General features: G+C 42.3%; 1 protein-coding gene across 1 annotated transcript in view; it reads right to left on the bottom strand.

Moving 5' to 3' along the window:
* Positions 1 to 27280, bottom strand: part of NRP1 (neuropilin 1) — a 487056-nt gene that overhangs the window by 3779 nt on the left and 455997 nt on the right. The window contains 3 exon segments of the mRNA XM_029587037.1: positions 5852 to 5914; positions 10021 to 10117; positions 13343 to 13611. Of these exon segments, the coding sequence (XP_029442897.1) occupies positions 5852 to 5914; positions 10021 to 10117; positions 13343 to 13611 (429 nt within the window).

The raw sequence follows: 27280 nt of genomic DNA, 5'->3' as shown, positions 1-27280 counted from the left end.
AAGTGCAAGTAGGAATTGGAAGGGGATCCATGTTAAAAACAAATATATTTTAACATCTGTTACTTGGGTATCAGATTTGGGGGACTGTTCATTTTTCATATTCATCACAGTTGAATTCAATAAGCACATTCAAGATCAAGTTCCTAGACAAAGGAGTTAGCTTGCACACATGATGTCAATTTCCATTCTTCCTATTGGTCAAACAGTCACTTAATACAGCAACACATGACCACATCATTGGATGATAGGAAATTTTAAAATAAGGTCAGCTTCTCCATCCCCTGAACTAAAAAGTGGAAAAAGTAGAACAAAGCTTTGGAATTCGTTGCCAGAGGATGTGGTGAAAGCTATTAATGTAGCTGTGTTTAAAAAAGGTTTGGACAAGTTCCTGGAGGAAAAGTCCATGAACCATTATTAAGCTGGAGTTGCAGAAATCCACTGCTTATTCTTGGGATAAGCAGCTTGGAATTTTATCTACCCATTGGGCTCCTGCCAGGTACTTGTGAACTGGCTTGGCCACTGTTGGAAACAGGATACTGGGCATGATAGATCCTTGATCTGACCCAGTGTGGCAAGCCTTATGTTCTTATATTCTTATGAGTGGCAAAGGAGGAGGGAAAAAGGAAAGATAAATTATTGTAAAGACAAACATTGAGTAGAATAGTAAATGAGGCATTCTTAGTTAGAAATACAAATAATTTCTATAAGCCATGCCATACGACTAAATCGACAATTTAACTTTCTATGATGCAAAACATTGTGTGGAACATTATGATGAATCAGGATGACTGGAAGCCATTCTTATTCATGGGAATATTATGCTATATAAATCATCAAATAAAAATGACTGGATACAAAGATTAAAAAATGAGATGTCATAGACAAATGTGTCCACTGGGGGCAGAATTTATTGACCTCAGTGCCATATCTGAATTTTGTAGAAGAGACTGCTGTCGCAAACTGTCCTTGAAGGGCAGTGCTGGGCCTCGCTGGATCTTTTATTATTATTATACAGCCCCCCAGTGGTCTAAACTAGAGTCTTTAGAAATGATTAAACAACAGTAACACGAGTTGCAGGGGCTCTTTTATTCTTTATTGGCTATTACACACTCCTTGCAATACCCAAGAATCATCAGTCCCAGGGTGTTCTTTTTTTATATTCAGCAAATGTGTATCCAGTATTCAAGTGTCTCAAGTCATTCACGTGATGCAAAGTTAGTATGAGCAAACCACTGTTAATAACATTCAAGGATTATATTTATACTTCCCATTCAATTTGTACATGGCTGCACAGAAAAAAAACTGAAGAGAAATACCAGGGTACTTTCATCTTCTGCCCCAAATTGCTATTCCTCTCTGCTACCACTGGTTTGTTTGCATATCAGAGTCAGTTTATCGACTACAAGCTGCTTTGTGTTGCTGAAAATAAAGTTATGTTTTGTAATGAAGAACTCCTGAATAAAGCCTTCCGCTACCTGAGCTTGAGCTGCCTGAATGTTCTTCCTACCAGGTCAATCTCCTACAGGAGGAAAGTTAACAGAACCTGACTAACGATAGCAATATCTTCTTTCTTAAAAATATGTTTTCTAACAAAAATGTGTTGTACATGTTGACAGCAATTTTGAAGCTCTGTGGGGCTGTTTGTACTTTGTATCTGCGGGCCTGCAGATCAGTGGGAAATTCCCAATGGAGTTTTCTTTTGAAAATCCTGCGATGAGCTGGTGCCACGCAGATTTCTTTGTACCCTCCGTGTGCTTTGCAGGCACAAAGTACGTGGGGGTAAAGAATTCATGGAGATTTCAAAATGAAACCCCTATGTGTACCTCTAAGCCGTGCACAGCACAAGAAATCCCCATATTATTTGCATTATACTGGCTTGAGGTACACAAATTTGATCTCAGCTTGTAAAATGTTGCACAAAAAGAAAACGTTTGCACATGCAGTCTTTCAAAAATTTGAGGGAACATTGCTGGGCTCTCCCTAACCCCAGCCCCGGCGCTGTCCCTTTCCCTGCATGGGTGGTGGGGAAAGGGGGCATTTTCAAAAGGGTTTCTTTCTGTGGGTTAACACCCTTTTATCTTATGTTATGTTCTAATTATATACCAACGTGCTTGAATGAAATTCAGTCCAATGCAGTTTACAACAAAGAATTTAAAAATAATAATAAAATAAAACATTAATAAAATGCATTTACTGGGCAGTCGGGATACCCTGGAGCCCCCCTTTCTCCCTTCCCATCGCACATGAACACACCACACAACTACAACGGTGCAAACAAATTGGATGTAAATGGCCGCAGTTATTAATTAGATGCACCAACATGGAAATCTAATTGGGGGCCGAGTCCTCTATGACTTCCTAACATTCCCCTAAGGAAGGTGCCAGCGTAATTACAAACTATCACGACTACTCTAGCGGATCGCTCAAGGTCCCACAATGCCTGTGGACCTTGAAAGTGTGCTGTCCCGAGGGTCGCATCTGTACATTGCCTCTCAGCAGGCCTACATGCACCCCTTGCACTATCACACTCCTAGCGGCATACGTCAAGGCCCAATCCCTGGGCCCAACCCAGACACTGTAATCTTCACGGAGGAAGGTCCTAGCCTCCTTATTCTTGGCATCTTTCCTACAACTTGACATTGCCCTTTTTTTTTCTTCTCTAGTTGGACTCAGCCCCCTGGTGTGAATGAAACATATAAAACTATAATGTAACAGGGATAACAAAGGTTCATTGCCCACAACCTAACTAACATAGCTCTTCTCTCTACTATAGAACTAAAGGGTGGGTAGGAAGGATATTAACTCCTAGGACTCGACAAGCACCGAGTAGAAAGGGGATAGAGAACCATGCTGGTGACACTTTAACTGTCCCACCAACTACGCCCACAACCAGCCATGTCTCCACATTCCCTTGCATCCAATTGGATGATAAACTGCAGACGTCATGGCTGGATGTCATCAGATTGCCACACAATGAGCCAATCCTGCTGCGCCGTGTCATCCGTGGGCACAAGGGAAGAGAAGGAGTACCCATCCATGCCAGCTACCTGGCCATGCGGCTGGCGTCATTACACGTCGGGTAGGGAGGAAGAGCCACCATCGCTGATGCCACACCCAACACAACCCACAGATGCAAGGTAAGCAGGGAGGCCTACTGGTCGGGAGCCCCGGGTGAATGTTACTTGCAGAATCTGCACATCTGCATTGGGGAGCCAACCATTTACTCACAGAAATCTTTTGAAACTTGCCGCCTTTAAAAAAGCCCACTCAATCAACATGCATCATATCAAAATTGGTCCAATTTCTACAACCAAACTCAGATTAAAAAAATATAACATCTAAACTCTCTCTGAAAGTACACTGAAAAGGATATGTTTTCAAGTTTAAACATGCATTGAATGTTTCGCTTTTTTTTTTCCTGTTATATTCTTTCCTTGGGAGTCCACGCCAGTCACCCATGGCACTTCCTTTGTGTCTTGTACTCTAGGAGGAGAACTTTCAAGCAAAAGCTTGTGGCAGCATTTATGCGTGTATATGGTCGTGCGTAGTTTCACCATAGCATTTTATAATCCGCATATTTTATAAAATACGTGTATCTCTACCCTGCAACATATATGCAATGCTTGAAAGTGAATACTTCAATGCATTGAATACCTATATTTTTACTACCTGTTTTAAAAATATCCACGTGCATAGTTTAGACACAAAAGTAAAGTACAACTTACTTGCATATATGGGGATTTATGTGCGTAAGTCGGCCAATTTTAAACTATGAGCATCTCAAAGAAATTGCCAGCTTTGTAAATTAGTCTATGAAGTCCCCAGTCCTTCTCCAGGACATCGAGACCCTCCTGGGTCTTCAGCCTAAACTCCCTCCCAGTTCACTCATATCCCCCCCCCCCACCTGACCAATAGTATACAATAAACAAGTTTAATATCACTTATTCCAGATAATTAGCAGATATAAAAATATGCAAGTAAGTTGGCAAATGTTTGCATGTGTCTTTTACAAGAGCAGCCTACATGAGTAAGCACTGGCCCCACCCTCGCGCACCCCTGGATCACCCCTTTTTTTTACACGTGGATATGTGCATGCGAAAGCGACTACACAATGGGGTAGATTTTCAAAACAGCGCGCGGGCGTACACGCTACCCGGCCCGCACACATGTACGTCTGATTTTATATAACTTGCGCACATAGGCGCGCACAAGTTATAAAATCGGGGGTCGGCGCATGCAAAGGGGTACACAACTGTGCACTTTGTGCGTGCTGAGCCGCGCTGCCTTCCCCCGTTCCCTCCCAGGTTGCTCCAAAATCGGAGCGGCCTCAGAGGGAACTTCCCTACCCCCCCACCCCACCTTCCCTTCCCCTAACTCCCCCGCCCTTTCCCCCCCTGCCTTTTTCTTTTTTTTCTTTTCTTTCCAAACTTACTTCAGCCCTGGGGCAAATGGTCGCGGTGCCGGAGGCCTCTGGTCACGCCCCCGCCCCAGACCACCCCGCCCCCTCCCCACCCATTTTGGAAGCCCTGTGTCTTACACGCGTCCCGGGGCTTTACGCGCTAAAATAGGCCCGGCACGTGTAGGTCGATTTATGAGCGCAGCTTTTTGAAAATCCGGCCCACACATTTTTTCTACTTTTCTAAAACATGTTAAATACAAGTAGAGGTTACCTGCACGCATATATGCTTTTTATGCACTTAAATTTTTGAAAAGTCATTCCTAAGGGCCTGATTTTCAAATACACTTACGTACTTAAAACTAGTTTGTGCATGTGTAAATGCACGTTACCTGTGTAAGAAAGCTTTTGAAAATTGCTGCAATACAAGCCATTGAATGGTCCATAGGTTTTACTCAAGATAAGCACACTTAGGGGCGGATTTTAAACCACCTGCTCGCGTAAATCCGGCCGGATTTACGCGAGCAGGGCCCTCCCACGCCGGCATGCCTATTTTGCATAGGATGCCGGCGCGCGCAGAGCCCTGGGACTCGCGTAAGTCCAAGGGTTTCTGAAAAGGGGCGTGTCAGGGCGTGTCGGGGCGTCGCCGAGTGATGCCGCGTTTGGGGAGCGGGCCCGGGCGAGGCGCCGGCCCGGGGGTGTTCCGGGGGCATGGCCGCGCCCTCCGGAACAGCCCCCGGGTTGGGTCTCGGCGCGGCAGCCGGATGCTGCCGCGCGCGGATTTACATCTGCCTCCGGCAGGCGTAAATCCATGGATAAAGGTAGGGGGGCGTTTAGATAGGGCCGGGGGGTGGGTTAGGTAGGGGAAGGGAGGGGAAGGTGATGGGAGGGCGAAAGTAAGTTCCCTCAGAGGCCGCTCCGATTTCGGAGCGGCCTCGGAGGGAACGGAGGCAGGCTGCGCGGCTCGGCGCGCGCAGGCTGCCCAAAATCGGCAGCCTTGCGCGTGCCGATCCTGGCTTTTATAAAATATGCACGGCTACGCACGTATCTTATAAAATCCAGTGTACTTTTGTTTGCGCCTGGTGCGCAAACAAAAGTACGCGAACGAGCAATTTTTTAAAATCTACCCGTTAATGTGGGTAAATGGATTTTGAAAATTGCTGGGATAGTATGCTACATTTACATGAGTTTCGACAGGGTTATAGTATAAAAGCTGGGGCTTGTCAGTTGAAGAGCCCTGCAGGGCTGCAGTGACTGACGGTTACTACCAGACCTGTTTGGTGTTTTCTTTCTGCCCCCTTGTGACTTGACAGGCTAAACGCCAGAGGTGACAAAGGACATATAGTACATAGAACATCATAAGCTTTTGACCAAAAAATGTTATTTCAAAAAATATTCTCCTATTGAGGCTAAAATATTTTCAGGTAACCGAATGCAAATAAAGGTAGCTTGTACCTGTTTTATTGATTTCTGGATCCTCTTCATCTATTTCATTGCCCATATCATCAGTCTCTGGATCTAATAGTGGAAAGAGAGCTGTACTATTAGTAAAGTAACAGGAAACCATGGCCCAACTGTGCTACACTTGATGCTACAGAGCTGATTCATTAAATTCCCAGGCGGTGAAAGTAGAATTTCTCTTGACTTTTTGGATTCATGAGAATCACAGTTCTAGCCACTTACTCTATAAGCTCAGTCAACAGAAATGATGCATGGTATGTTGAATTTTAGAGAGGATGGATAAAATGAGTGTTAAAAGGAGGAAAATGGATGTCTTCATTCCATTCCTTCCCTGTGCCAATTACTCAAACTTCAAAGTATAAGGATACAAAAATGCATGGTTCTGCTGTGAGAATGCATCAGATCTTGTGCTCATTGCAATAACTGCACTATCACTTATAAGCTAAAAAATATTTTGTTAGGTTACTAACTGAGCTCTGCAGTCTTGCCAAAAATATTTTAGAGAATCTTTACCATCCACACAGCAGACAGGACCTCGAATTAACATTTCATCCAAAACAGAGAGACGAACAGCATGAATCTCAATGAGCGATGTGAGCATCCTTATAACCTTGTCGTTCCATTTTCACCTCTATGAATAGCAGGATGACCTTTTTTTACTTATTTATTTATTTTTATTTATTTATTTAAGGTTTTTTTATACCGGCATTCATGAACTCGTTCACATCATGTCGGTTTACAGAAAACAGGGGTGCGGATAATACAACCAAAAAACATAAATAACGTGATGAAGAGAAGCAGTTACAATTAACAAGGGCTAATGAACTGGGAATGTAAGAAATAGAAAGAGATAGAGGAGAATAATTATGTACAAAAGTTCAATATAAATATGGTGTCTCATATGTACAGTCTCTGAGTAGAGAGTTTGTTTATGGTGCATATTAGGTAGAGTTCGAGAAGGCTTGCCTGAAAAGCCATGTCTTGAGTCTTTTCCTAAAGGTTAGGAGACATGGTTCGTTTCTGAGTTCTGGAGGGATGGAGTTCCATAACTGTGGGCCTGCGGTGGAAAGGGCTCGGTCTCTTAAGGTGCTGTGATTAGTGGTTTTCGTGGGTGGAACAATGAGGCATCCTCTGTAGGCTTCCCTGGTCGGTCTTGTGGATTTGTGGAAGCGGGGAGGAATTTGTAGATCGATTGTGGTATGTTGGTGAATGATTTTGTATATCAAGGTGATGGATTTATAAATGACTCTGAAATGAATTGGTAACCAGTGGAGGTCTTGTAGCACTGGGGAGATATGGTCTCTTTTCTTAGTGTTTGTCAGTAGACGGGCTGCTGCGTTTTGGACCATTTGGAGCGGTTTTGTGTATGAGGAGGGGAGGCCAAGTAAAGTGGAGCAGCAGTAGTCCAATTTTGAGAAAATGAGGGCTTGGAGGATGGTTCTGAAGTCTTTGGCATGGAAGAGTGGTCGTATCCTTTTTAAAACTTGCAGTTTATAGAAACAGTCTTTGGTGGTTTTATTGATGTGGGCTTTGAAGTTTAGTTTATTGTCGATTAGCACACCTAGATCTCTTACATGAGTGGGTTGTAGGTTGTTTGGCAGAGAGGTTGTGAGATTGTTATCAGGAGTTATGAGTAATACTTCAGTTTTGGCGGAGTTTAGTACCAGATTGAGGCTGTTGAGGAGGTTTTTGATTTCTAGGTGACAGGATTCCCAGTATTCAAGGGTTTTTGAGTATGATTCTTTGATGGGGATCAGGATCTGGATATCATCTGCATAGAGAAAGTGTATTAACTTGAGGTTGATGAGGAGTTGACATAGTGGTAGGAGGTAAATATTAAAGAGTGTAGGGGATAAAGAGGAACCTTGTGGGACTCCGATGGTCGAGTCGTGGCGTGATGATTCTTTATTCTGGATTTTTACCTTGTAGCCTCTGTTGGTTAGGAACGATTTGAACCAGGAGAGCGCTAAACCAGAGATTCCTATCGCAGCTAGCAGTTTGATGAGGATAGCGTGATTTACGGTATCGAAAGCTGCTGAGAGGTCCAAAAGGATCAATAGAAAGGATTGACCTTTGTCTGTACCTAAGATGAGTAGGTCTGTTAGGGAGGTAAGTAGGGATTCTGTGCCCCTATTTTTGCGGAATCCATGCTGTGAGGCGGATAGAATTTTGTTGTCTTCGATGAAGTCCGATAGTTGGGCGTTCACAAGCCTTTCCATAATCTTAGCTATGATAGGGAGATTAGCTATTGGACGGTAGTTGTTGGGGTCTTTTAGGTCCAGGTTGGGTTTTTTTAAAAGAGGTTTGAGTGAGGCTTGTTTGAGGTCTTCTGGGAAGGAACCTTGGGATAGCGAGCAGTTGATGATGTCTGCTAATGTTTTGGATATGGTGTCTGGTATTGAGAGGAGAAGTTTTGAGGGAATATGGTCCGCTGGGTGCGAAGATGGTTTCATTCTTTTAAGGATGGTTTGGATTTCGGAAGATGAAGTGGGTTCAAACATTTCAAGATGAATGTTTTTGATGTGAGGCATTAGGGCTGGAGTTAGAGGGATGATATTGGAGGGAAGTTGAGTAAGAAGATTTGTGATTTTGTTTTGAAAGAAGATGGCGAGTTCATCTGCTTTAGCTTGAGCTTGGTTACTAGGGCATTCTGGTGAGGGTACTTGGGTTAGGGAGGAAACATAGGAGAATAGAGCTTTTGCATCAAAGACTAAGTTGTGGATTTTGGAGGCAAAAAAGTCTCTTTTTGATTTGGAGGTGCTGGCCTTGTATTGTTGTAGCGAGCGTTTGTAGGCTGAGAGTGTGCTAGCAGTAGGACTTTTCCGCCAGTTGGATTCCATTTGTCTTAATTTTTGTTTTAGCCTTCTAAGATCGTCGGTGAACCATGGTTGTTTTTTGGAGGCGTCTGGGTGGGATTTTTTTGTTGTTAGAGGGCAGAGCTTATTGGCTATGGATTCTGTGATGGAGTTCCATGATCGTAAGGCCGTATTGGGATCGGTGAGAACAATAGCGGGAAGGTGTTTGGTCAGCTGATTGGTGAGGTCGTCGGGGTGACAAGGTTTCCTGTAATTAAAGGAGGGAGTAGGTGGATGAGGAGCAGTAGATTTTTCCAATGCGAATGAGGTAGAAATCAGGGAGTGATCCGACCAGGGTATCTTCGTATTTTTTGGTGGGGAAGACGATTTTATGCCTTTGTTGATAAAGATCAGGTCCAACGTATGTCCTGCTTTATGTGTCGGGTTATTGACTATTTGGGTAAAGCCCATCGCTGAGAATGCTAGAAGGAGAGTTTGGCAGCTAGTTGAGAGAGCTGAGTTATCCATGTGGAGATTGAAATCTCCTAGTATTATTGCTGGGGCGTCCAGGTTTAGGAAGGTTGTGGTTATTTCGATGATGGGTGAGACGTCGGCTTCTAAGAGTCCTGGGGGGGCATAGATGAGAAGTATTTGAAGTTGGTGTGATGTGAAGAATCCAATTTCAAGTTTGGTATCGGAGTGGATCGGATGTTGTGAGAATTTGAGGTCTTTTTTAGTTGCAAGTAGGATTCCTCCTCCCCTCTTTTTCAGTCTAGGCAGGGAGAAGATGTCGTAGGTTAGCGTCGGTAGTTGGTTTAATATTGCAGTATCTGAGGGTTTCAACCATGTTTCAGTTATTGCGCAAATATCTGGTTTATCGTCAGTGAGGTAGTCGTTGAGGATTAGTGATTTTTTGGTTATAGATTGTGCATTGAATAGCGATAGGGTGAATAGGGAGAGGCCTAGTAGTTGGGTTATCGGAGCTATTAGGATTGGTGTGAGTGTTTTAAGGTTGCGAAGGTTTGCTTGTCTGGTTGGATTTCTTTTCTGTGAGAAATAGTGAGGTGTGATTGGGATTGCAAATGTTGGATGCATTTTAGAGGCTAGGTCCATTTTAATTGTGGGTGTTGTTATAGAAGATGCTGTGTTTGTTTGAGTGGAGTTGTTAACAGATTGTGTAGACTCTGCAAGAGTTGGGGGCTGTAATCTCTACTGATGATAGCCACTTTAGTTCCCAGTTTATAGGGTGTTGCACTGAGCATAAATTATTACAGAAAAAGAATGTATGCAAGCAAAGCCCCTCTTGACCATAATACGAGTATAGCAGCTCTTCTACTGGTTTCCCCTGTTTGCTCCTAGGTTACATACCTTTACAGTCTTCAGGTGCCACGTGGTTGACAATACTGATGTCATCAACTGCAATTCCACCAGCACTTCCTTTTCCAATCTCTCCCTCCACAATCACCTATGAAAACCAGACCACAGCACTTAGCTCACAGCAATTAGCAAGTTCAATTCTTAAAATCCTGGAACTAAATATTAGCTTCTGCACATAAAGTCATGGCCTTCACAGGATACCATTGCTCATAAAGTTTAATTGCTAATTTGCCTTTTTTTTTTTTGTCCTTTACAAGATGTTAAAGTATATTCGCGTACACAGTCAAAAGGCTTTTCTCGATATACAACAGGAGTAAAATCAGAATGACAGGCTGCAGTGTACTACTTTGCATTGTTTCCCCCCCAAATACTTTGAAATTCAAGACAGGGGTTAAGAGATCAGTCAGCAACTGTGATGTAAACATAGTAAGAGAGTTGTCAAACACTGGTGAATTGTGAGTGCGAAGTACTAGTGGATAAATGTCAGGATAAATCTGAGAAGTGATTGTAGACGCTGTTGTACTGTAAGGCCTACCCATCAAATTCTGAACACTAAAGATCAGAGTACAGTATCCTATTGCAGGTGGGCTTTTTTTTCAAATATTTAAACTGGATTTCAGAAGGAGGAAGGGCAAGAAATCAGTAGGCATGTCAAAGGACCCAAATTAAAGACGATGTGCAAACAGGCCAATCAGAAAATAAGCGAAAAATAAACATCATTTGATCTTGTGCAATAATCATTAAAATTGATTTTTATGCTATTTGTTTGCCAGACAAAGGAACCATTAGTGGTCCTTAAACTACAGCTAAGGGGCTTTTTCTTTGCTTTAATTTGTGTCCGCCTTAAAAGATGTATATTTCTCTGGAAATATACATCTTTTAAGGCGGACACAAATTATACATCTGGAAATATACATCATGGTACACCCCTGAACTGACAGCTCTAAAACGCACCCTCAGGAAATTGGAAAAAGATTGGCGTAACAATCCCTCCCTCACAAAAAGAAATACTTACAGAGCAATCCTACATATCTATCGTGAGCAAACCCTCAACGCAAAAAAAAAATTACCATGCAAAAAAAATACATAACCTGCAATTTAATGCAAACGCTCTCTTCACGTATGTAACACAAATGACTAAAACCAATACCACTTCCACCTGTAATAAAGATGCCCAAACCAAAAGTGAGAACTTAGCTAAATACTTTCATGAGAAAATAGTTAAAATCATGGCACGGTTCCCTGGCAATAATCCCCTGACCAAAACCATCCCACATGATTCCTCTGCTATATTTAATGCCTTGAACCCACCACGTTCCTAGAGATTCAAAATACCATTAAAAAAATGAAACCTGCCACAATTTCCAAGTGACACTATACCCACCAAACATCTTCTCTCCATCCCTGAAATCATAGCACCCTCAATTGCTAAAATTATCAATTGCTCAATAGCTTCCGGAGAAATCCCTAATACGCTTAAACAAGCTATCATCAGACCTATTCTAAAAAAGCCCAAAGTTGATGCCTCTGACCTAACCAACTACCGACCTATTTCCAACCTTCCCTTCATAGCAAAAATCCTTGAAAAAATTGTAAACACGCAGCTCACTGGAAAAATTTGAAATTCTCTCACCATTGCAACATGGTTTTCGTAAATGTATGAGCACCGAAACTCTACTCATCTCTCTTATCAATACCATACTTACGGGGTTCGACAAAGGTCAATCCTTCCTATTAGCCATGCTTGACATTTCTGCGGCCTTCGATACTATTAATCACAACATTCTCATTACACGGCTCAAGGAAATCGGCATATCTAACACCCCACTGCAATGGTTTGAAGCTTTCCTACAAGGACGGCAATATAAAGTCAATTTTGAAAACCATGAATCGCAACCATACAATATAAATCATGGAGTACCACAAGGATCTGCCCTCTCCTCTACTCTCTTTAATATTTATATCCTCCCTCTTTGTCACCTACTGACAGAACTTGGCCTTATGTACTTCATCTATGCAGATGATGTACAAATTATCATCCCCATCACTGACTCCCTTAATGATGCCCTTAAAACATGGAATACTGCTCTTACCGCCATTAGTAACCTCCTTACTAGCATCAATCTGGCCATTAACCCCGATAAAACAGAACTTATGGTCATTTCCCCACAGAATCACAAAAACACAATTGCTGCCACTCACACATCACTCACTTCTCCTGACTTCACTGTTAAAAACCTTGGAGTCACATTAGACAACCACCTTAATTTTAAAAAACATATCAACAACATTATTAAAGATGGGTTCTTCAAACTACACACTCTAAAAAAAAATTAAGACCATTACTCTACCAACACGATTTCTGTACTGTACTGCAATCCCTCATTTTTTCGAAAGTTGATTATTGTAATGCCCTTCTCCTAGGCCTACCCAAAACTACCATTCTACCACTACAAATGCTTCAGAATGCAGCAGCACGTATTCTCACCAACACTAGAAAATCGGAACATATTACTCCCATACTCAGAGATCTGCACTGGCTCCCCATTGTGCAGAGAATCATGTTCAAAACCTTATCTCTAATACACAAGACCTTACACAATGAAAACATGACATGGTTCAATAATGAACTTTACTTCCACAAACACTCCAGAACCCCTAGAAAGGTATGACCTAAACAGAAATAGAAATATCCAGACAATCTAAGGCCTAGATGGCCCTGTATTATTTAAACCCAGTGCAACAGTGCCATTTCCCTCACTGATCTGATGAAGGAAGCCTAACTTTTGAAAACGAGTCACGTATGTATTGAGGTAGTCCAATAAAATGGTATCAAGTACAGCTTGTTGATTCTTATTTCAACATATTCAAGTGGATTAACCAGGCCATCACAACGGTTAAGAACATAAGAACATAAGAAAATGCCATACTGCGTCAGACCAAGGGTCCATCAAGCCCAGCATCCTGTTTCCAACAGTGGCCAATCCAGGCCATAAGAACCTGGCAAGTACCCAAAAACTAAGTCTATTCCATGTAACCATTGCTAATGGCAGTGGCTATTCTCTAAGTGATTGTGATATAATTGTGATAATTGTGATATAATTGTTACTTTGAAATGTTTATGCAACAAAAATTAGTGTTTTCTTTACAGCATCAATTACTACCTGTGACACAAAGGACCAGTAATAAGCCAATGGCAGGACATGACTATCTACACTAGCATTTCAACATGTTTCTAATGTAACAATGATTTTATAGCAAAGCCTCTTAACTTATGAGTTCCTGGTTATAAAAATAATCCAAATCATCTCACCTGGTAGTGTTTCAGAGACTTGTGAAGGAGAACACGACCTTCTTTCCAGTTGTTCCCATGATGTCCACTCGTCCACAAAACTTGATCATAATCATTTGGTTCCTGATATCTCAATTTCACCCTCAGGGTGCCAACATGAGAAGTAGGCATGTGGTACCAGAAAGTCATGCAGTGTGCAGAATTCTGGGAAAAAACCACGGGGCTTAGCAGGCTTGCAGCTTTGCCTCTTTGTTTCTCATCAGCTTCAGAATAAATGTAATTGCCGTCTCCTGTCATGACAATAACACTGTATTAGCACAGTAACCAATTTGTAATTAAAAAGACTTTAACAAATGCAGCATGCTCTGATTGACTGTAGCGTAGACTTATCTATAGAAAGTCTCTGTGTTGATGCATATGAAGTGATAAGTAGCTGGGGACTTCTAACATTGGGGCCGATGCAATAATTTGTGCTGAAAGCGGACGCTGAGCAGTCAGCGACCGTTTTCTTAACGCGCTCCTAGGCGCCCCTCCTGGGAGCGCCATGCAATATTTAAATTAGTGGTCGGTTATCAATGGGAGCCTGCGAGCATCGGCCGTTCGCTGGTTTGGGAAAGAGACGCCGAATTTATCGGCGTTGGTTTCCCTAAACAGCGGACAGCTAAGGGGTTCAGGAAATGGATGCTTGTCAACTGAGCGCCTGTTTCTTGCACCCGACTGCCAGCGCTTTTTTTTTTTAATTGTTTTTTGAAAGATTTCTTCCTTTCACTTAATATTGCAATGATATTAAGTAGGAAGCTGTACAGAAAAGCAGTTTTTTCTGCTTTTCTGTATTACTTTTAGGAGCGTAATTTCTGAGTGCAAAAATATGCGTCCTAGACGCTTTTTTTTTTTTTTGCATGCGGAGTGAATAGCTAATAGCCTCATTTACATGCATCTGTATGTGATGAGCGCTATTAGTTTCACTCCGCGTTGGATGCACGTTGTGGAGGCGCTAATCCCCTTACTGCATAAGGGGATCACCTAGCACCTACACAATCCGCATCCAACTGAGGGTTATACAGTGCACTGGGCTGAGCGCACTGTATTGCATCGGCCCCATTGTTAGACTGTGCACCTTCTGGGGACAGGGAAGTAGCTACCTGAATGTAATCCGCTCTGAAATGGCAGAATAAAATAAAAATAATTGAATAAAAATCCAATTTACAGGTTATCGTGTTGCCAAGGTTTGTGGTCTTTATTTGCACTCAAGATGTTTTAACTTTTGTAGGATTTTGGTGCCTCTTTTGTTTTTCATTTGCATATTTTCAACAGATGGGTCAGAACCTTAACTAGGCATTTTAACACCTGGAGTAGGCAAGCGTACTTCCATCCACTTGCCTCCATCCTGATGACTGCTTCTTCATTCTGTCTGCCCTCTCCACTCTGATATCTAGTCTTCTTTCTTATCTTCCCTCTCTCTCCATCCCAGAAGGCAGGAGAAGAATTGCATTCTTCCTGGCTTTTTATCTGCTGTCAGCACACATGTGCATTTCAGTCTTTTTTTTTTGCCGCTAAAGGGCTTTATGTCCTGTGTGGTTTTCTTTTTCTCCTTGCCCTAGCCATGGCTCTGGACATATCTTATTGTGGTGAGCGGTACTGTGTCAGTGTGGTTCTGTTCTTGTTTAAGCAGATGGAGCTCAGTCAGCTATTTAGGCAGATCTGATTGCCCTCCTTCAGCAATTCAAGTTAATAAACTCTGCGGATTTGCAGCATTGTTGCCGAGAGGGGAAGAGAGAGAGAGAGAGAGAGAGAGAGAGAAATGGGAGCCAGATAGATAACAGACTATGCAATTAGGAATAAAAATACTTGAGGTCAAGTCAATGAAAATTTGCCTTGCTCTGTCACAGATGTATGCATTATAATGCAAGATTGTAACTTTTTGACTGAAGATTGGTTGAAATCAGGAAACACAGGACGTTTTCAGCAAGAAAACAGTCACTAGAGCTCAAGCAGGGCAATAGTCTGCATTCCCGAGATTTGATATGTCTGTTGCTAGGCAACGGTTCTCAAACAGCAGGGAACAGAAATGTGAGATGGCACATTACTAGAGGGGAAAAATTATAGGGATTAGTTAAGAAGAAGAAAGCTGTTGTTTTTTTTGGGACTAGTGATCAAAAAAATTTCCACGTTGCCTATCCACAATTGCAATTACAGCAAGCATCTTCAAATTACACTGGGCAACAAATTTTCACAAAAGTCATGTTACGGAAATGAAATTAGTCAATTCTTATACATTTCCATGTGCTAAACACGAATGTGACTGTGAAAATGCAAAATTGGCTCTAGTTTTTTTGTAATATGCAATAATATAATTACATCTTGAATTGTATGCCAATAATAGGAGACCTACGGTTAATACCGTTTGAAAAATGAAGTCATAGACTACGTCTTAGATTTCTTTGCTTGTCTCTTGTCCACCTGTTCGGGAGCATTTCTGCGGAGTGTCCAGCAGTAGTCAGCCAGCATGAATATTTCAAATGCTCACCCTTTCTGACTGGGCTTCATATAGTACACTGCTGACGTCAGCTTACTCAGCAGCAGCATGGCAGTAGAACTGCACTGCATCAGAAAATGATGTAATAAACTCTGGATGATGTGTGCATGATGGTATTATGCAATATGATGCAATATTACATCATTCTAGGCTTATTTGCAGTCCTACTGGATAAATTTACATGACTAAACATAGAAAGTGAACTATATTAAATATCTTCAAAACGAGAGCCAATAAAAACTTTTCATGGTCATATTCGTGTTCAGCACATCAAGATACTACAGAGTAGGACCTTTTTAGGTCAGTAACACTTTCATTGTTGCCCAGTGTTATTTAACAAGTGAATTTTCAACAACTTATGCATGGGCTGTGTGCACAAAATCCATATCCTGCAGGTAAGTAGCCTCTGTATATGACCAGCTAATTTTCAGAAGGGTGAGAGTATACTCATACTGTCACTGCTGTGAGGGAAAGGCCATTCCTGGGTCAGGTTTGGAAGTATGAGCATATTTATGTATTTCATAAACAGATTACTTGTTTATGTCAAACATGTGTGCCTACTTTCACACTTGACAATCAAATCGCAGATATGAAATCAGACTTCTCTTTTGTCTGCCGTTTTTAGGTAAGGGGAAGGGTCTGGAGCAACTGGTGGAGGGTATGGTTAAACTTGGTGAAGGTCTGGGTCAACTAGTGTAGGTGTTGATGAACTGGTGCTTGGAAATAGACGCACAAGAAAGTATTTTCAGAAGCGAGATATTGGCATGAATCAGCCAACTTTGTAAATTACCCGCCTCTGTGCCTAAACTATTGGTTATTATGCACTCATGTTAAAAAATATTGTGCATGTATATTGTGGGGTAGATTTTCAAAGGGTTGCGTGTGTAAGATACGCATGCAACCCCCGAAAACCTACCCCTGCCTCCCCCTGCGCGCGCCAAGCCTATCTTGCATAGGCTCGGCGGGGCGCGCAAGCCCCGGGACGCGCGTATGTCCCGGGGCTTGCAAAAAGGGGTGGGGCGTGGCCTGAGCCTCCAGGCACAGTGGCCATTTGCTGCTGTGCTCGGGATCGTGGGCCAGTCGTCGGCCGGCACGGGTAACTTCTTCAACAAAGGTAGGGGGGGTTCTAGGTAGGGCTGGGGGGCAGGTTAGGTAGGGGAAGGGAGGGGAAGGTGCGGGGGACAGAAGGAACGTTCCCTCCAAGGCCGCTCCAATTTCGGAGCGGCCTCGGAGGGAACGGAGGCAGGCTGCACGGCTCGGCGCACGCAAGTTGCACAATTGTCCACCCCCTTGCGCGCGCTGACCCTGGATTTTATAACATGCGTGCGGCTGCACGCGCATGTTATAAAACCGGGCGTAGATTTGTTCGTGCCGGGTTGCGCGAACAAATCTGCACCCGCGCACAGGTTTTAAAATCTGCCCCAGTATGCATGCACTTTTATAAAATATTTGCTGAAACTATACACACCACTACATTACACACTTGGGTGCATACTGATATATATGCATGTACTTTCGGGGTAAAAATACACAGTACTTTATAAACTGTGCAACTCCGTTGCATAATTATAAAATGCAAGCAGAACTTTAGATGCACTGACTTAAGCGTGTATATGCTGAGTTATGCACAGTTGACCCACACCCTCCAACAATTCACCACTTGCTCCCGACCCTCCACCCAAAAACTGCAGACAAAAGAGAAGTTGGATTTAATATCCATGACTTGATTAGCAGATGCAAAAGCATGCACACATGTTTGATGACATATACGCATTCTCCATTTATAAAATATGTAAATGTAAACATATTTCCAAACCCTACCCGGAATGCTCTCTTTTTACACACACACTTTTTCGTGCAGCAGGAACAGTACTTACGTGCTTCCGCCTTTATGAAAATTTGCTTACTGCATTTTTATGTGCGTATGCTGATTTGACATGTGCAATCTCAGCCTAAGTCTTTAGCAGCATGTAAAATATGCCCTGTTAGATTTATTTGTGATTTACTTTTAGATTCAACAATATCAATATCTTACACACGCAACCCTTTGAAAATCTACCCCACAATATACATGCACAATATTTTTTAACATGAGTGCATAATAACCAATAGTTTAGGCACAGAGGCGGGTAATTTACTTTTAAATTAAAAATTTATTTTTAGATTTACTGTGAGAAATGCTTGAGCTTAAGACCTCTGGTCATTCCTGTCCCTCCCACTGCAGCTATCAGCATAACACGGCCTTTGTTGGGGGATCAACTGAGGATTATAAAGTGGACTTCTAGAGCTATATTGATGTATTTACATGCTTGCTGCCTTGGACTAGATTCTGCAATATCTGATACGTCTTTATTAAATTACTTTTGAACTGATAAACTATATGATTGCAGTGTTTTGCAAATCTTAACCTGTTATGCGACACACCACTTCATTAACTGATATTTGCATAAATATTTTGAACAACTTCAAAATTACAGGTAGGATAGTTTTTGATGTACCATTTATGCACTGACAATATCCAGCTTGTATTCTGTTTAGTGATGTCCATGCTTTATATGGTAATTTTATTTATTGCTTCAGTTATACCCTTGTTTTATGTAAACCGATCCGATATGGTTAATACTATGAAGGTCGGTATAAAAAAGTGTTAAATAAATAAATAAATAAATAAATAAATAATTCAAATTCAGGAAGTCTCGAAGTTGGGTACAATATTAAGCTTTTCTACGAATGAAAGTCTGACTCCACACTTTTTTCCTTGCTTTCCCAGTGCTGTCATTTGCAATGAATATAGCATGGAACCAAAACAGGTGTTGTGGACATGGGCCCTTAGGCCAAAGTGGGGTTGAAGCAACCTGCATGGAGGAGCCCTGCAGGTCCCCACCATTGGCAGGCAGACCTGGATGACGAAGAGGCCCAGCTGGAACTTCACCTATACCAGTCCATGTTCCCCTCGGGTTGAGCATTTGGGTGCTGTGGCTGGGGCAGGTCTTATGTGGGGGTCTCTGCGGTTGGAGAGATCCATTGAGGTCGTTGGATTGCAGCAGGAATGGATGACATGAATTTGGCGGCAGACTATGATCGGAGGCAAGCAGCGAGCAGGAAGGTCCAAGAGTCAGGCAGTGGTCAGGGGCAGGCGTCAAGCAAGGAGTGTCCAGAAAGCAGCTAAGGTCAATACCGGGTATCTATCTTAAGAAGAAGGGACAAGTAGGCAGGACAGGAAGGCAATGAGCAGAATGGCAGGCAAGGAACCACAGAAGAACTGAAGAAGGACCACAGCCACTGAAAACAAAGACAAGGACCTCTGGAACTGAAGATGGAAACACTGACCACAGGTAGAAACATGAACCACAGGAATTGGAATACAGGAACTGAAGACCAAGGAACGGAAACACAGGAACTTGGGAACAAAAGCAGGGTATACTGAAGCAACTTGCACTACAGAACATAGGGAGACCTGTTGCCGGGGTGAGGACTGAAGGGAAGCAAGGACCTTTTATAGGCCAGAGCCCATGAAGTCATCAGTAGGTGCTGCAGGGTATTTCCTGCCACAGGCCCTTTAAATCTGGAGCTGTCGGGCATGCACACCTAGGGGAAGCCAGGAGGCGTGTAGATGGTGTCCTTCTGTGCATCAATTTGAGAAAGTTGGGGCCCAGTGGAATGTGGAGGCCTGCTACTTGGCTGTATGGGGGTTCCTTGGTGGCATCAGAGGCCAGTGACAGTGGCTCAGGCCTGGTGGTAAATGTGGCGGTTTGCGGGGAGAGTCGGGGGGGGGGGGGGGGGGGGAGGCTCATGAACTGCCAAATACAACAATAGGTTTTTGGAGACAATCCAGCAAGTTGGATTCTTTCAAAGAGGATGGTAAAGAAGCATTGTGGCAACCTGCATCTACCAGCGGTTAAACACTAACCAATAGTGGTATGACTACACTGGGCTTTCAAAATGGCTGGGGTACCATGCATAGAAGGAATATGGTTAAAACCTGAACTTCAATGAGCATGGGGAGAATGGATATTTTTGAACCAAAGCTTCACTAATTTTAGTGACTGTGGAGGTTATTATAAAACTTGGTAATAAGACATGGAAGGGGGCTTGGACATTAGATTAAGTATTGGTCTTATAAGAATCAAAGTTGAAGATGACAAGACTTGAAATAGCCCAACAAAGATGGTGGAAGTCAGTGATTTTAACAGATTTTAAGCATGCTTAGGACACATATGGAGAGCAGTGGTTGGTGAAGGATTGAGAGGTCAGGTTTTTGTGTGTTTATGGAGTGGGAGAAGGAAGAATTAGTATTGTGTTACAAATAGGAATTTTTATCCTCATTTGTTGCTGCATCATGGCAAATGTTTAAAGGAGCAATGGAAATTCAAGGACAAGAGGTCATGACCGGAAGTTGGAGGAAGAAAGGATCAGAGGAAATGTAAGAAAATACTTTTTTTTACTGAAAGGGTAGTAGATGCTCAGAATAACCTACAAACAGAAGTGGTGACCTTTGACAGAATTCAAGCATATTTTAGACAGATATAAAAGATGGTGATAGGAACAAGGTTAGTACTGAAAAGCAATATATGGTAGGAAAAGCAGTACTGAAAACAATCTACCTTTTACATCGCAAAAACAATGACAAAGGGAGAGATGAGAAAGAGAAAACAAGATGTGGATAAAGTAAGTATGCATTAATGACAATGCAGGCCATAGGATAACCAGATGGATCCAGCAAGCTAAAACTCCCCAGAAACTAACTATGTCCAGATACAGACCAGAAAGACCATGGAGACCTGGAGGCTAGATGTTCAGGCAACAGCCTTATTAGTTTTTGTAGTGGTTTAGACTATTACAAAATTTGGTGGTAAGATATGGGCAGGGTTTGAGAAAGGGCCTGGGTGTTTACTTAATTATGGGAACTTGTATGGTCATCTACTCAGGATGAAAAGACAACAAAAACTGACTTGGATAAGGAGTGATATCCTACAAGTGGTCAAGCTTTGATAGCTGACACCTGAAATATCCTTAGCAATGGATAGATTGAATGACTGGTCTTTATTTGCCATCATCTAATATACTGCTATACAACACTGGCAAGTATTCAGTTAGAGTCATTTTCAATATACTAGTAATTCTACAAATTGCAGAATTAAGTTGTACATCCTGGGTTTTGGTATCATAACTTTCAGACTATACAGATATGCAATACTCAATAGGAGAGTAGACTAATGCAATTGTCGAGTTATGGAAATCTGCCATGTTTGTATTACAGCTTATAACAGGAAGTTTCTAGCCAACATTCTCGCCATCTTTGATTTGCAGCTGTCTTCTGAAGGTGATTGTGGTATGTCAGTGTTTGGTCAAGAGTAACTCCCAGATAGGTTGGAGTTGGATGATGTTGGTTGTTCTCTGCAAAAAGGAACATTAAGCATAGCATGTCCTTTTCTGTTGTCTTGTTTAAACATTGATATAATGGCTTATATCAATGTCAGCCATAATCAAAAGATCATATATTATTATAAATTCAATGTCTTGAAAGGTCTTCGCTTTTGTGGTTACCACAGTGTCATTAGACTGGGCAAATTTTAAAGACTTTATGACTGAAATTTCATTTATATGCAAGTTTAAAAGAGTACAGGAAAGTACTTAGCCTTGTTGAAGTCCATTGTTGAAGGTCTTTGAGTTGCTTACATCATCCTATAGATAATCCTGCATTCTTCAATTAATTAGAAACATCACAATTAGGTGACACACCTTGGTGTTAGGTAGTAGTTGTGACTGTCTAAGCATCAGCCCATGCTTCCAAGCTGTATCACAAGCAGATGGGGGCTCTATGAATTCAGTTCCAGGCTGGAAGTTGTGTTGGTATCCAGTCTCAATGTTTGTGGTGGCAACAAGGACATGGTTACAACTACTTCCTTTAAGTCTAAATCCTATCTGGTCTTTGGGCATGGATCCTTTGATTATCAGGCTGATTCTTTGAAGAATGAGCCATTAAAGGAGTTTACAGGTTATACAAAATAGCAATGCTTTTATTCTACAAAGAAAGGGTCTAGTACTCAGATGCAGAGCTTTCCTTTGGAAGGGGGGTTTGGGCAGTTCAATTACTCTTGCTGTTCACCAACTTTGAAGTATATTGGCTAGTCACCAAGATATTAGAATAAAGAGATGACAGCCACAGTCTAGCAAATTATCCAAGTTGATAAAAAAAAAAAAAAAAAAAAAATCTAGCAGGACACCAACTTTGCCAGCCAGCTTCCTTTTTGTTGTCCTGCGCTTAATTCTTCAGGAAGGAACAAGTTTGACGAAGGAAGTAATCTTCTAAACTGTTAGCCATTTCCGCCTGGAGTTTTTGTTTGATCCTTTGTTTGGTTTTTTTTGTTTGCTTGTTTTGTTTTTTTAATCAAACATCCCTTATGAATTTTAACTTAAACTGGCATTGTTCATGTTTGTTTTTAATTGCGGTTTGTTTCTGCCTGGTTGGACGCACTCAATTACCTTAGAAGACCCGAGAGCAAGATCGTGAGCATGTGAAAATTCTAGAGACTAATTTTGAGGTATAAGTATACTTCAGATACTGATTCTGACGGATCTGCAATTGCCCCAGAAAGCTAGCTATGGAGGAGTTGTAATGACATCAGAAACTAATTTTTAGAGAATGTGAAATTACAGGTAATGACCGTAGGGAAGATACAATGTCTAAAGACATTGATTCTGGAAGAGCTGTTAGTTTTGCTTTATGGGGCCAATATTCAGCTGCTGAGCGACTTAGCTAGGTATAGGTTTATCCGGCTAACTAGCCATCTAGATTTATGTGACTATCTTTAGGACAGGTCAGAAGCACAACCAGAGTCAGCCGTACAGATTAAGCAGCTAATTCCGAATATTGGAGTTAGTCGCATAACTTATGCGGTTAACTGAATTCCTCCCGAACGCCTCCTGCCCACTTCCGGAATACCTCCGACTTACTTGGCTAAATTTTAGCCACATGCAAGCACGCGCCAGTTATAAAATCAGGGATCGGCGCATGCAAGGGGGTGCCCAATTGTGCACCTTGCGCGCACCGAACCACACTGCCTTCCCCCTAGCCTGACCTTCCCACCCCTTCCCCTAACCTTCCCCCCTAGCCCTACTTTAATCCCCCCCCAAAGTTTTATCTTACCTTTTGCGCGTGCCGGCAGCCTGTCGGCACGCGATCCTCTGACACAGCGGCATGGCCACTCTGTTGGAGGACTCTGTTCCAGCCCCCATCCTACTCTCGGACTGTCCTGCTTACGCCTCCCGACCGCCTTTTTTGCAAGCCCCCGGACTTACGTGCACCGCCGGGCCTTTTTAAAATAGGCCCGGCGTGCGTAATCCTTTTAAAATCCGGCCCATAACGTTTCGGTTATCCGTCTAAATGGCTTTTGAGTATCAACCTCTATACCTTTTGAGCCCAACTTTCATAACTGTCCACAGTACACAATCAGGTGAAATTTCAAAGGAGTTAAACATATAAATGTAAAATACTTTTGTAGTAATTTTCAAAAGTCATTTATCTGTGTTAAGTACACTTAACATGGGTAAAATCTTTTGATAGTTCAATAGAATATATTGTAGCAATTTTCAAAAGCCCACTTATATGTGTACATGTAATTCCTTTTGAAAATTACCCCTCTATTGTTCTGAAAATACTTGCGCATGTACGAGACTCAAAAGTTTCTGATAACTCCACCAGTTCATCCAATTATTCTCTAGTTCACTGCAGCACTTCGCCCTGAACTCCCACAAGTTCACCCAGACCTCCCACCCAAACTGCAGTCAAAAAAGCAAGTCTGGTTTTAATTGTGCGAGTCCATTAGCAGGTGTAAAAATGTTTAGACAAGTTCGGCAATGTAGGCACATAGTCCTCTTACAAAATAGCAACTTGTGTGCGGACATTTGAACCCCCACCCTGGAGGGCCCTTAGACTGCCCCTTCCCCCCCCCCATGGTAAAATTTATGCTGCATACCACAAGCAGATGCATATATGCTATTTCTACACGCAGAGCTCCTTTGAAAATTCATGCCTCTAATTCTACTATTGAAACAAAATTGGAGGAATTAGTTAGGATTCAACAAGGTGCCAAAGAGCTCATTGAAACTTTAGTTGTCTATGGTTCTATTGCAAAACTAAATCATCTTGCTCAGTTCTTATATCTCACTTAAAACACAAACATGGCAATTTTCTAAAGTGATCTAGGTGCTTAACCAAGGAGTTAGCTGGCTAAATACTTTTGATAATTCTCCTATGCAGAGATGGTAAATCTAGCCACCTGGTTTCAGTAGATGGTTAGATTTAGCTTCCCTAAAGATAGGAATTCCCAGGGTGCAACTTGGTCAAGGAAGAAAACTACACCCATGTATTGAATATTCAAATATATGCATGTTGTTTTCACCTAACCCCATTTACAAAAATAATATGGGCAAACCATCTGGGTAGTTTTTCTTTTGGAAAATGTGTTAAAGGTACATTTGTACAAGTATCTGTGTATGATTGATGCTATATGGCTTAGTGAAAATTACTCAAGGAAGATGCCTGAAATACAGGTGAGAAATGAATAAATATTTGCTGAAAATCCTAATCCCCTGATGCAGACGAAAGTTTCAAAACACAACCCGTGTTGGGAGAATGAGATTGCAAGCAATCATTTAAGATAAGTTGATTACTGATTTTATTTGCAAATTAAAAAAAGAGACAAAAAAAGTGTTGGAGCAATAGGACCTATAATTACAAGTAAAGCAATAAAGGTCACATGAACGAGAGTGCTTAATATGATGGTGCAATACATATTTAAAAACTGAATATTTTTGAAGGAACATTTTAAGTACCGTTAGTGATAATTATGCCAATTATTATCCAATATCAGTCACAAGATGCTCACCAGCTTGTGATTCTGGGGAAAGTGCTAATCATGTCTTGGTCAGGCTGCTTTGCTTCAGGTTATTTTTCTTGAAGTATAAGCACTTGTTCTGGCCTACACAGGTGCATGAACATAACCTGAAGGCTTGGATTATCCACAACTAGCTGTCTATCAGACCAGAAATCTAATTTTAGAAAATGGCTTTGCTTCATTTCTTAATCTGAGACTGCAATTCCTGGCAGCAAAGTACGGATATTTTCTCCCCTCGTGATTATCATTATGACTGGAGGTCAGGCGTTCAGTCATCATTGGCTTAATTGGTGCTTCACTTCAACATGTCTTTTAGCCTTTTGTCAGTCTTGAGCTTACATGAGCTCTTAACCTCCTTTAACTGTCAGATCATACTGAGCCATTCCACTTCTCTTTGCATCGTTTGTTCCACTGTCATGGCTTTCACTCTAGTTAATTACGTTTAGTTATTTTGATGCCATTTACATTTTGCAGTAGAAATTAAAGTCAGGCCATTTAAAGTTTTCTAAAAGTTCTGCCCTTGGAAGATTCAATTTTAAATGCTTCCCAATTGCTAGACTCCAATTTCATCTAATTTTCCTGTCATTCCCCTTGAGCAGGGCACTGTGCTAATGTTGAGGAATCCTGAGAAGTGCATCTGGCAACTTTCTTATGCATGGAACACAAAAAATGGATGCTGCCATTACAGCTGTGTGGCCTATCGCTGACTGCAGGTACCTTTTGTCTCTTGACTCTCTGGGTTGCTGTGACATTGGTAGTACTTCACATATGATAGCTTTAAAAGATGTTCTCTCCACTGATGGGGAAGAGAGCTGAAGGGGTAGGCAGAGATAACAAATCAGTAGGGTGAGTGATCTGGTTGGCTGTAAATAGTTGGGAGGAAATAACAGAAGCATAGAAGATGACGACAGATAAGGACTGTAAGGCCTATCTAGTCTCTCCAATTAAATTTCTTATACATAGCCAAAGACTCCAGTTATCTCTGGCTTTCCCTTCACTTCTTTGCATCTAGGGATCCTCTGTGCTTATCCCTTACTTTCTAGAATTTCTTTGCTGCTTCTGTCCCTACCACCTCCCTTGGGAGGTCATCCCATGCACCCACCACCCTTTCTGTGAAGAAATAGTTTCTTATTTTGCTCCTGAGTCTACCTTCTTGGAGCCTCATCCCATAATATCTTGTTCTAAAACATTCTTTCCTTTGAAAAAGGTTTGCTTCTTTTGTGCATTTCTTATTCCTTCGAGGTGTTTTAATGTCTATCACATCAGCCCTGACTCTCTTCTCCTCTAGGGGATATATATTTAGGACCTTCAGTCTCATCTTAACTGGCTTTGGGTGTAGACCATGCATCGTTATGCAATGTTTACGGAGAGCAATGGGTGGTAGGTGTCTGGCTTAGATAGACATGGTTGGTAACAACAAAACATGCTGAAATGAGATTTGTGTCTCAGTGGTGCAACTGAGTTAAAGAAGTTGTTTACTCTCAGCACCTCCTTCACACCCCCCCCCCCCCCACCCCCAGCCCTGTCTGACACTCCTGATCCGCACAGTTCGGTCACTAAGAATACAGATACCAGGTGGCTCAAAGCGACTGAGCCGCCCTCAGAATGGGGCCGTGACCGAGTCACTGGGACGCCATGACCCAGCAGCGAGTCACAACCCCATGTTTGAAAATCACTGACTCAGAGCTAGGAAAAAAAAATTGTAGGAAAAACACCAGCAGGAAATATGTGGCAAGAGTCCCTGCCCCCATGAGCCATAGGGTGCTTGGGACTGTACAGAGTGACCCAGGGACACCGGACAAGAGCTGGACTGGTAAAGACTGTGCTCCAAATCTGCGGCAAGGGAATTGCTGGGCACGGTTTTTCCCCCCTCCCCACCTTACACACATACACGCACTGCAAGCAGAGCCGTGCCAGGAAGTAGCTGCTTCAGGTTGAAAAACATGGTAATTGACTTGTGCTACTGAAGATGGTGCTGCTGACAAAAAAAAAACCAAAACAAAACACAGCAGTTACATTGATGACCCAGCCCAGAAGGGAATGACACCTGACCTATGAGAGCCTATGAAGCTGGCCAGCAAACCGGGAAGCCCAAAGAAGGAAGAAAAGATGCAAATTTTCTGTCTTGGCCGGGCTCCTCTGTGGCAGTGGCTGTGGAGCCTGGGCTAGGGACAGCAAGCCGATGCAGTAAGACGCGTGTTAAAACGGGCTCTGGTACGGAGCGCCCGTTTTCCTAACCCGTGCACGGTCGGCTCTCCTGGGTGCTGCTGCGTTAAAAAGGACGTGCTAGGGAAGAATTACGCGTCCTTAGCGTTAAAACGTAATGGGCGGCCAGAAGACGTGGCTGTGGGCCCACAAATGCAACGGGTGCTCAGTCTGAGTGTCCGTTCCATCCCGCTTCAGATGGATTTCTGGATGCCAAATATACATGCACAATAGCAAGGGGAGAAATCAGCCTGGAGCGTGTCTATTGCGTGTAAATATTATACGTCCAGAATTTATTTTTTCATCAAACCGTTACAT

Source organism: Rhinatrema bivittatum, chromosome 2 (assembly GCF_901001135.1).
Source record: "Rhinatrema bivittatum chromosome 2, aRhiBiv1.1, whole genome shotgun sequence".
Taxonomy (NCBI): Eukaryota; Metazoa; Chordata; class Amphibia; order Gymnophiona; family Rhinatrematidae; genus Rhinatrema; species Rhinatrema bivittatum.
This window is presented reverse-complemented; position numbering and strand designations above follow the sequence as displayed.